The 12,128-nt window shown below is 37.4% G+C and overlaps 1 protein-coding gene across 1 annotated transcript; it reads right to left on the bottom strand.

Moving 5' to 3' along the window:
- Nucleotides 1–48: 48 nt before the first annotated feature.
- On the bottom strand, nucleotides 49–12,039 carry unk (unk zinc finger). The gene is made up of 15 exons (XM_079851308.1): nucleotides 11,790–12,039; nucleotides 10,366–10,575; nucleotides 10,102–10,278; nucleotides 9,221–9,351; nucleotides 8,967–9,102; nucleotides 7,712–7,829; nucleotides 6,921–7,005; nucleotides 6,557–6,777; nucleotides 6,135–6,200; nucleotides 5,872–6,040; nucleotides 4,953–5,051; nucleotides 4,645–4,830; nucleotides 3,402–3,586; nucleotides 1,897–2,157; nucleotides 49–1,270 (listed from the first exon to the last, which is right to left on the bottom strand). Exons 1-15 carry the CDS (start codon nucleotides 11,939–11,941, stop codon nucleotides 1,133–1,135), a joined length of 2,334 nt encoding a protein of 777 aa, XP_079707434.1. The 5' UTR covers nucleotides 11,942–12,039; the 3' UTR covers nucleotides 49–1,132.
- Between the last annotated feature and the right edge of the window lie 89 nt (nucleotides 12,040–12,128).

Genomic DNA, 12,128 nt, shown 5'->3' with positions numbered 1-12,128 from the left:
AAACGCCTTTACATGAACAGAAAGCTGCAGTTGGGAACGTGCTGTTGGTTTAGTAAACTTATTAATTCAATCAATGCATTAAATAAAATATGCACATTCTAGAAATTACATAAAAGTGTTCGCCGCCTTGCTTTTTGCCCTCCAGTTTACCATGACAAAAAAAAAAAAAAAAAAAACCTGAGAATGAAAAGCTGCAAACCCTTTTTTTTTTTTTTTTTTTTTTTTTCTCATTTTGCTGTGTAGCAGTCCCCTGGAATTTCTCCTTTAAAAAATCCTACAAAAGTAATTGTAAATTTCCTATATAGCTACCTACTATGCTAATCCGTATTAATTACGAAATCTTCCCGTCTGGTAAAAGTCGTTTAAGCTGCACTGAAGATACACAAACTGCATGTCTTCTGTAAACATTAAACATTTCAGAATGTTTTGGAAGGACATTCCACATTTCGACTTAAAGATGTTAAAAAATAAAATAAAATCAAAGGATTGTCTTACTATATATGTGTTGTATGTGTCATGCTTCTACATAAAGCATATAGGGAATATCAGAATTTGGTATGATAATCACTTAAATGGTTCCTTAATCTCTCTTAATGAGTTTCATGTAAGCACTAACTCAATTATTAGTGCTTCACAAAACCTAGACAAGGTCTGAATACTAATACAGGTTATGTTCTCATTTAAAATACATGGGAAATTATGATTACAATGAGACATAGGCATATTATTATATATGTGATGTTTTGTCCCCACAATAAACATGAAAATATCACAAACTGATCATGTATGTCATAATTTTTTCTTTTTGAGGAAGAAAATGGTCCCACTGAGGTTTAGGACTGATTGCATGCTAGTGTAAAGGATATGGCATGGCATGTCTTCTTGATATGATCAATATGCATCTAACAAGATCATATTTCGCAATAAAGTCTCAGCTTTTAGCCAAGATAAGGCTGAGGTGGTTTCATTTCTTTTAGATTTGGGCTTTGTAGGATACATTTAGCCCCAGCTTTAAACCGAGAACTTCGGCAATATCCAAATGAGATCCTGTGAGGGGTTGGGGTTTATGTTTAGTGTCTGGATTATAGCATTAGAAATATGTCAGAGTTTATGACTGTGGGATGTTCATGCTCTACTGGTGTTCGGTACACAGCGGGCATTCTGTCGAGGATGCACATCGATCGCAGTGAAGGCCATGTTGGCATGGTAACGTCACTGATCCCATCTCATCGCAAGATAGACAATACAATCTCTGCTTCCTGAACACAGCCTGAAAGAAGGAACGAGGCACAGAGAGAAGACAGATTAAAATACAGTCCAACATGCCTTATGATTAATATAATTGAGCTCTACTTGTCAGATTATTAGGTGAACCTTGAAGAAATCTCCAGGTCACATATTACCAGAATCATAACAGGAAAAAAAAGATGAAATTACATTTTCACATTATTTTTATGGCAATAAAACATGTCCCCCCTTTTATTATCACAAAAATATTGTATTTAAAATGTAAAGCACAATTGCAGGTTAACTTGATGGTAATATTTGTTGTTCAGAAATAAGAAAATAGCTAAATTAAATAATCCTAAAATTAAAACTGACTACAAAAAACTAGCTTGAATAATATAATATAGGTTTAACACAACACTTTGTTAAACACTTTACAATAAGGTTTAATTTGTTAACTAACAATGAACAATACTTCTACAGCATTTATTAAAGTTAATGTTAATCTCAGCATTTTTAAGATCAAAAGTTGTGCGTTAACAATAGTTAACTGCACTGTGAACTAACATGAATATTAAGATTTTTTTATTAACTAATATTAACAAATGCTGTAAAAATGTATTTCTCACTGTTAGTTTCTGCGTGACAGGTGTCAGGTGTGTGAATGACCTGTTCTACGGTGCGCAAGCAGGAGCAGATCTGTGCCTGCAGGCTGCAGATGGAGCTGAGTGGAAGTCTGTGCAGTAACTGTAGCTGGTGAAACTGTAGATGTGGGTTTTCTGCGTGCCGTAGGCTCTCTAGCGCCTCCTCCAGGAGAGCTGCTTGCTGCTGCGCCTCCACTTCAGCCTGCCGCGCTCGCTCCGCCTCCCTACCCAGCTGCCCCACCACTTGACGAGCTTCCTCCGCGTCTGCTTTCAAGACGGCCAATGACTGTGGCGGTTAACAGAAAAGCTTGTTCAGAAATCATACAGTCATGAGTGCCTTTACATATTACAGCCCAGCATGTATTTGTATTCTGAAACTTGGCATATCTTGAAGAACAACAGACTGAAAATGTTGTTTACATGCAAACAGGATAGTAAATCATCACTTCCATGTGGAAGTCTTAAAGCTATAGTACCAACATCATCCTGATTATTTTTTCGAGTCAGAAAAAGGGTGGAAAATAAAGTCAAGGGGAAAAAATTAAACTATAAAAGTGTGAAATATGGTCCTTAAAATACAGTCTCCCATTCCTTTAAGACACACACACACAAATGTTGTGTTTTCATGTTTTATGGGGACTTTCCATAGAGATAATGGTTTTTATACTGTACATGGGTCAATGACGTGACGGGTCATTTTTTTTTGTCCAAAGGCCTTAATAATAATAAAAAAACAAATATATAACATCCAAAGTATGTAAGGTAGTACAACTTGATCTCTTTTACTGAATCCAAAAGGTTTTAGTTATATTTTACTACATATAAAGGTATTTTAAAGATTTTGATGAGTCAAAAGGTCATTCGGTAAAACCGATAAAGTAAATATTTAAATGGAATAATATTGTTTTTAATAACTAAAGGAACTACAATAATATAAATTTCCCTGTGCAATGTTTTACTTGAATATGTTGGAGTGTTTAGAGTAGTCCAATAAATGATTACATTTATGAGATCAGTGATAATTTTTTTTAAATATTTCTTCTGTGGTACACACTATATACTATCTCAACATCAATGTCAAATCAGTTTTTAACTTTCAAATCAGTGGTTAAACCGAATGACTTTTTTGGTGACATTTTTTCCATCTTGTAAAAAATGACAAAAAACAGTGTTAATTGATTGTACAAACCACAAAATCTTATTGTTAACACCTAGGTAAACTAAAAAAATGGTTTCAAATATAGTTATATCTCCATTCTATTTTTTTACACTTTTAAAAACCTTATTCGTCAATGACCCACATATTATATCCCCTTACAATAACCCTACCCCTAAACCTGCACATCACAGAAAACATTCTGCATTTTCAAAAAACATCACTTATAAGCTGTTTTCCTCATGGGGACCAAAAAATGTCCCCACAAGGACAAGGATTTCGGATACTGCCATCTTTGTGACGACATTTTGTCCCAAAAATGTAGGGTTTACCAGGCCACACACACACACACACACACACAGATGGAGTCTGACCTGAGCCATCTGTCTCCAGCTGTGGTCCCAGTGTTTCAGCACCCTGTGTGCATCCTCCACTTCCTGTTTGAGACGTGACGCCTCGGCATACATGCTCCCCGTGGAGAGCAGGGCAGGGGGGGTGCCTGGCGAGCTTTGGCCTGTCGGAAAATGTTCCCAAATACTGCTGTTCATGCCATTTAAACCTACAAAAACAGAACAAAATCATGTTAGACTGGATCCACTGCATTGTCTATCCAGTTCATTACAACAAAACAAAACTGCTTTGTTTTAAAAAGACAACTGATAATTCAATCTAACGCTACATGTGGCCGCTATATACGCTGTAAACAAGAATATTGACCTAGTTATTTCACAAGAGGTCTAAACTCGTTATCAAGCACGAGCCTTGCAAAAAAGCAGACACTGCTTAATAAGAGTTTAAGATGAATAACACAGTTTAAAGGGATAGTTTAAAATTAGCCCATGATTCACTCACCCTGAAGCCATCCTAGGTGACATTCTTCTTTCAGACGATGCCCTGATTCAAAATGCCCTGGCTCTTCCAAGGGAGTGAAAGTCCATAGAAGTGAATCATATCGATCATAAAAGTGTCCCAAACGGCTCCGAGTGGTTAATAAAGGCCTTCTGAAGCGAAGCCATGCGTTTGTTTAAGAAAAAGATCCATATTTAAAACTTTATCGACTAAAATAACCGGCAGACGGCCGTACACATCAATTAATGCCAAAAGAGTAACCCTTGAACTTGACGCACAACGTAATGACGAACGCGGTTGCCCAGCCGTTTGTTTGAACTGCAAGAGGCATCAAAGCTTACGCTACTCCTACATCCTATGTAATACATCGTCAAGTGTTACTCTTTTGCCGTAAGTCGACTTGCGCATGGCCGTCTGCCGGAAGCTAGTTATTTTAGTCAATAAAGTTTTAAATATGGAAATTTTTCTTACAAGAACGCATGGCTTCGCTTCAGAACGACTTTATTAACCCCTCGGAACCATTTGGGACACTTTTATGATGATTAGATGCATTTGAATGGACTTCAGAAAAATGGTGCCCATTCACTCCCTTGGAAGAGCCAGGACATTTTTTAATACAACTCCGACTATATTCGTCTGAAAGAAGAATGTCATATACACCTAGGATGGCTTCAGTGTGAGTAAATCATGGGCTAATTTTCATTTTTGGGTGAACTATCCCTTTAACACATCATTAACCCAGTCAGCTGCCATAAAAATAACACAAACCTAAAGACCCATGGGATGTCCCTAAAAAGCTGCTCTCTGATTGGCTGGGCTGTTGCAACTGCGTTGAGAGGAATGGCGAATGGTGAGCTCTGATTGGTGGAGAAGGTGAGGGTGATCTGAAAGACGATGGGCTACTGAGCGAGCCAGGGATGTTGACAGGTGCTGAACTCTGTAACTGACTGCCTCCTGTGGAAAAATAATTGAAGATGGATGTCAAAGCTGAATTTCTGAGGTTATGCCTCTACAGTTTACAGCAGCAACGCTATCCTATCATCTTTTTTTGATAAGACTGTAAAGTCGTCACCAACCTAACATGAGGCCCATGCTGGGTAGAGCCGAATTCTCCAGACTTTTCTCAAGAGCTGAGACTCCAAAGTCATTCAGGTCCAGATCATCCAGGGCAGATTCTAGTGAAGAGGAGAAATATGTGTTGTTTTAAACATACAGAACATTCATAATTCATTCTACTCAATAGTAAAGCTCAAGGTATATTTAAATGTATTTGTATGTATTGTGTGTCACAATGAGCGAGAAAGCTTGACATGGAGCAGCTAAATCTCCAACTTCTGAGGAATCACCCATTTTTAACAAACGGCAAACAGAGGAGAGTCTGCTGACAGAAAGAGAACGCGACAGAGCTCGTAATAAAACAAGAATCAACGTTGGCTTGGCTTTTCAGAGATGGCGAGAACTAAGGGATTTGAAATGCTGTAAAGGTGAAGCGGAGATGGCGTTTTTAGTAATCAACAGGTGAGTAATGTATTTTATTGAACAGATAAATTGTCATATGTAGCTCTCTAACAGAGTTCATTGTAAAACATTATCTAATGTGAAGGGTCATTTCATTATGCTTGTTGTAGCACTGTATTGGAATTTATTTTCAAGGAAGGACCATGTCTATTATTGGGTAAAGCTACTGTAGCATCTTCAGCTAGTCAGATTGAGGTCCTTTCCATCTAAAATGGTAATATCTCTTAAGTCTAGTAGTGAATGTTTTATGAGCAGTAGGATAATCTCTCTCTCTCTCTCTCTTTTTTAGTCATGAGAAAGAACTGTATTCATCAGCACAGTCATGCAGAGCTGAAATATAATACAATTTCTCCTGCAAAATGCATGGTTTAATTTTTTTCAAAATGCTAAAAAGGCCAAAAGATACATAATGTACCTTATATATTTAGTAACATAATTTAATTTTAGGGTGTACTATCTCCCTGACTAATCACTCACCCACTACAGACTCCACTGTGTCACTTGTAGGGTAGAAAGGAAGAGCGTTGGCGTTCATGCCTGAAGAGAGGCCGGGGGGTGCAGGGCTGGGTGGGGTGGCTGCCAGGCTGGAGGGAACGCTGGAGGACATACTGAGAGGACTGCCGACAGGCAGAAACACCAACAAATCCTGAAAACACACAACAAGTAATAATACAAAAGGTGCTTGGTCTATTTGCAGTTTTCATTTATGTTTGTCTGTTTTGAATCAGTATGACTAATACCTGTTTGCTATGCATGGAGGAAATATCTCTGCTGCGATGTTCCATTGAAAAACTTCTATATTTGGCCTGTATGAAAGATATGAAAATTGTTATAATAGAACAAAAAAAAAAAAACGTATTTTTCCATTTATGGAGATTTCTGGCGAATATTTCAACTTGTATGTGAAGCATTAATACTTGGAATTCACTCAAATGTCATCAACTTGAACAGTATCCATTTAAATATTATAGAGCAGAGCAAAAATTTGACTTTGTAAACTTTGGGATGACTCATTTTTATGACTTCTCCTGGCCTGGAAATCATCATTTTTAAATTCTTAAGTTTTCCATGACAGAGAAAACCTTGTGTTTGAGCCAAGAATACAAATGCCTTCAAACTGAGGCCTTCAAATAAAAGAATTAAGAAAGTGTTATTGCTTTACCTGGTCTTCCCTCTCAAACCCAGGGGCTTTCCCATAACCCCCCTCTCCCCCTAGACAGGCATCAAGACTGGAGGACTCTTCAAACAGAACCCTTCCCAGCAGCCCTTCCTCTGTGGTGGCACTCGGGCCACTCTGGCAGAAGTCTTCAAAGGTATTGGGGCAGGAAGTTGCAAGAGGTGAACTGCATTGTGCGGCCAGCTGCTCATCACTGACACTTACTTCTGAGAAGCAAAACGGAAACGACACAATCATGATATACACCAAAATTCACACCATCATTCACATTTACAACAGATATAAAACATCCAATACAATGTATAGCGTGAATAGTGTCATCACACAACTATCCAAAATGTAACCTTACTTTCTAAATGAGCAAAAGCGCAGAACGGCCCTCTGGGACAGTTGCCACTCTGCTGAATGTCATTGCATTTGGTGGACTTGTAGATCTGTGGAGGAAAACATTAATTATTGGGGAAATAAGAAAATGCTAGCGGTGCTTGCTTATTTAAAAGCACCAAACAAATATAGGGGTGTTGCTATGCGGTTGCTAGGGTGTTCTGAGTTTGGTTTCTTCTCTACAATAGTGTATAATCATGGTTCTCAACAAGGGGCCTCAGAAAGCAGACAAAGAGGCATCAAGATAACTTAAAATAAGATAAAACAAGCATTAAAATAAGTTAAAACGACTAAAAATCAAGATTTTTCATAGTTAACTTACCCCCTAAACAACGGTTTAAAACGCCATAGGCACTTTTATACAGAATAATCATTTTGTACATGCCAAGCTCTAAATATATTTAATTGGGTAGAAATTGTGATTAAAAATATTTGTAAAAATCCTGTAAATCAGTTTCATATTAATTATAACGGAGCCCCACACATGACATGTGGACACAAATATATATCATGGCCACAGATTTGTTCTCATTTATTTCAGTAAGCCGTGGCCATGATTTACAAATTGATTCCCTCATTTTAGTTAAATTGTCAAATAAATTTAAATTTAGGGCCAAATAAAATAGCAACCTTAATGAGCATCACAAGCTAAGCATAATCAAATAGGCACAGTTTTATTAGATCAGGTTCATAAGTTCATGCGGTAAATGTTGATGTTAAACAGAGTCCAGCTCCATTAGATTGAGTGTGAAATACCTCCGGGTGGAACTGCTGTTCTGTCCGCGTGTGGCAGTACTGGCAGCTTTCTCCGCTCTCACACTTACTGGGGTCTCCCCACTCGTCACTGTGCTTCACTGAGGGACACGGCAGGGCTCTTCAAGAACAAACAAACGTGATTAGCATGGAAGATGTCTGCCACCATCCTACAGAGCAGGAAATTACGTTCATTAAAATGGAACTGCACACATAGCGATCTGATTTGTCAATACTTTTTAAAGGAATAGTTCAGAATAATTTTAAAATAAAAACAATCAAACTAAAATACGCTTAAATAGTTTGTTACATGTCACGTAACAGTTAACTAACATCAGAGAAATGTGAATGTGTTGTTATATTACATACATATTAACTTAAAAGTTATTTCAAGGGAATATTTTAGGTCAAATGAGTTCTGCTGACCAATAAGTTTGGGAATCTAGAATAATTCACCCAAAAAATAAAACCGAAACTCAAACTGAAAATTCAGGATGCACTTATAAATAAATAAAAAAATAAATGATACATTTTATATATATATATATATATATATATATATATATATATATATATATATATATATATATATAGGATATTATTAGACTTAATTTCATGAATGAAATCAAATGAATATATAATCAAAAATGGTGTCTAAGAAAATTAATTCATAAAACTTTAACAATTTATAAATCTATTTAAAAATGTAATCAAATAAAAAAAAAAAAAAAAAAAACTTGTATACTATGTAAATTAAAACACGAATAAAAAAAAAACACCACGAGCGTCATGCGTGATTCAGTTTGTGCAGTTGATAAAACTACAGCACTCATTCTCATGAGAACACTCGCAGAACATGCAGACTTTTTAGCGACACACATCATTGGAGAGAAGCGATATTAAACATCACTGTTTCGGCCCTCCAAAACTATTTCACCAGAAATCAAAACTGCATTTTCTGCTGAATATTTTTGGTTATCAGAATTTCAGTGCATCACCACACTATATCATTCCAAACTTTATGATCACTTTTACGTGAGACACACACAGAGAACCAAAGCTGTCAGGATCCATTTCCATTCTTTTTGAAAGCAAATGAGATTTTTGGCAGAGGGGAAGGATATTAGGGAATAACAGCTTAAATCTAGGTTTTCTTCACTTGGAATATAAAATATAGCATTTCTGTCCCTTTTTCATCAGCCTGAAGTGTTGTTGTATGGAAATGATTTCTATACAATGAAGTATTTGTTGTTCAGACCTGTATTTGTGCTTATGAGGGCTCCGTCTGCGGTCTTTGCTGTTGTGATAGTAGGGACATGCATAGCCCTGACGGCACAGCCGAGGAGATTTTTTGCAAAGCTCAGTCTTGTAGTGGGAGAGCACAAAACTGTTGTCTGCATGAAGAGAAATGGGCAAAGAACGACATGAAGAATGACACAAATGTAAAGTGACATTTTAGTTCATATTCAAGTCGAGTGCGTGTATAGATGTATGTATAGAGGCTGATTTTACCTTGCCAGCGTGGATCTTCACTCAGGGTCTTTTCTATGAGTGCAGTGCTGGCCACAACTCCTGACTGCCCTTCTCCAGATGTTCCCTCAACCAATCCAGTCGCAGCTTGGGCTTCTAACACCTGAACCTCTCTGAACAAGAAATTTAAAATATAAACATCAGACCAAGAAAAAATTTCACAATGAACACTATCGTTCGAAAGTTTGGGGTCAGTACGATTAAAAAAAATAAAATAAAAAAATATTTTATTCAACAAGGATGCATTAAACTGATCAAAAGTGACAGTGGAAAAAGTGATAGTAAAGATCTTAATAATGTTAAAAGATTTCTATGTCAAATGAATGCTGTTCTTTTGAACTTTCTAATCAAACAAAGAAAAAAGTATCACGGTTTCCACAATACATGTTAAGCAGCACAAATGTTTTCAACAGAAAAATAAATGTTTCTTGAGCACCATATTAGAATGATTTCTGAAGGATCATGTGACACTGAAGACTGGAGTAATGATGCTGAAAATGTAGATTTGCCAAAGGAATAAATAACATAAAATAAAAATTATTAACATTATTTAAAAAATTACTTTAGCTTGTAATAATATTTCACAATATTACTGTTTTTACTGTATTTTTGATCAAGTAAGCGCAGCCATAAAAGACTTTACAAAAATATGAAAAAAATCGTATCGATGCCAAAGTACATGGTTGTGAATCATAATAATAAATGTGGATGCAATACAATTAATGACTTCAATTAAAAATAACTCATTTTTTGTGTCACAGAAGAGAACGAATATAGGTTTTGGAACGATATGATGAATAAATGTTGACAATTTTCATATTCAGATGAACTATTGCTTTAAAAGTCAGCTCCCTGGTCCTTACCTGATGTCATAGACAGGGCTACGGAGGTCATGGGAGCCGTGAGCAAAGGCACAGTGAGGGCCGTTCTTACTACAGTGGCCCTTCCCATCGGTCTCGTGGATACAGGAGCCAGTCTTATAGTACCGCAGGTGATACCGCCTCTCCGTGTCTCCGGCTGTTCGGTGCAAAAACGGACACCTGGAAATAAATAAGTCAATTAGAGACAGATATCAACATAAATGCAGACACTGTGGCTTAAAAAACGGAGTATCTGCTGGTTCTTACTCATCTCCATCGGGACAATTCCCTGCGCCCTCGTCGTATTTAACGCAGTACACATCAGGGCTGTAATTAAAAGTTCCATCTCGTCTGCGAATCGGCCTCCGCCGTCTCTGGTTCAGGAAGTGCCAGTGGAAGCAGGTGAAGGGCCGGTGCTGAGTGCACTTGTGCTGCACGAATAGGGGACACTGCTCCGTCCTAAACTCCTTCAGATACCTTAAACAGAGAAAGAAGTATAATATGAAAGATTAAGGAAGATAAAGCGCAAGGACGGATTAAAGGGGTGTGGCTACAACCTGAACTGACGAAACACTGCATGACAATGTACCTAGACATGAACAAGTTGGACTAACACTACTGCAAAAGATTTGCACTATCTGCAATTTTTTTGCCAAATTTGGCCCGTTTCAGGCATCAATAGAAAATTTAGAATTTTGTAATTGTGATATATACAGTATATATACACACTAACCGGCCAAAAACAAAGGATTTAAATAGGTAACTGCTTAAGAGTCTATGATTGGATCATTATTGCAGTGTTTACTGTGTTTCTAGCATGTTATATGTTTGGCAACAACTCTAATTGATGGAGTGTGTAGCTTTGTGAAAGAATGCTTGGGAGGAAGCATACATGTTGTGATGTTATTTCCATCAAGAAGCGCATACATTTTTGGTTAAGATCTTGACAATGCAAGAGTCGAGCACTCCAGCACATCCCAAAGACTTTCAATTAATTTAAGGGCTGGACTCAGAGGTGCCAACTCATGTGTGAAAATTATTCTTCATCAAGAAATTGTAAAATAACATGGCAATGTCATATAAACCACTATAGTGAGTGATTTATATAGCATATATCTGCTTATGCTTGAATACTGTCCATGTCAATGGTGGTTAAAGCTCTGATGTAAATTAATAAAATCTTAAAATGTCTTTGAAAAGTCTATAGTGAATATAAATGTTTTGGTTCTGTTCAGCTATACAAAGCTTTACCAACAAAATGTTGCTCTTTGTTCAATTTTCATTGATAATTTTGCAGTAGTAAATGACTAGAAAGTGTATGACAAAATCAGGCAAATTCATAAAATGTGGGAACCTAACGTTACTTGTGTGGTGCTTCATCATCAGTTAAATGAAGCAGATCTCAAAATATCTGATGTAACTTAAACCACAATTTCACTATCCATAACATATTAGACTAAGCATTGTATAGCTTGCCTTTATTGTGTTTATAAATCACCAGACCTCTTGGCAGGATGCTCAAGTGTATCCTTCATAATATCACACTGCTAGGCCTCCACAAAACACAACTCTTGATCCAGCTCATCACCAGAGCCCACAAATATGCACCAGAGGCGTGTAAAATTAGTGATGCATGAAATATGTGATTTGCATGTGTAATCAGGTGGGTGTAAAGGTGTTTCATTACGTACGTGTAGTGCTGGGGTTTCTCGGGCTGTGCGTGCAGCACGTTAGCGGGGGACGTCGTGCCACCTGCCGAGGGTGAGGAGCAGGAGGAGGACGATGAAGGTCCCAGGTTGGCAGCGGCACCCGAAGAACCGGGCTGAGATGGTGCTTTCGACATGATTTATCGATTTATGGCCATCAAACAGTTTAATATTGGGAGAGCTGCGAAGTCCGCATTCTTTTTCGATGTGCGCATGCGCCAGATCTGGCGAAGAGGAAATTCCGGGCCATTGTGATGACGCTTTAGTAGCGCGAGAATCGATTCTTTCGAACAGTTTGATTCGAGCACCACTAGGACTGTTCAG

The sequence above is a fragment of the Squalius cephalus genome (genome assembly GCF_949319135.1).
Source record: "Squalius cephalus genome assembly, chromosome: 19".
Taxonomy (NCBI): Eukaryota; Metazoa; Chordata; class Actinopteri; order Cypriniformes; family Leuciscidae; genus Squalius; species Squalius cephalus.
This window is presented reverse-complemented; position numbering and strand designations above follow the sequence as displayed.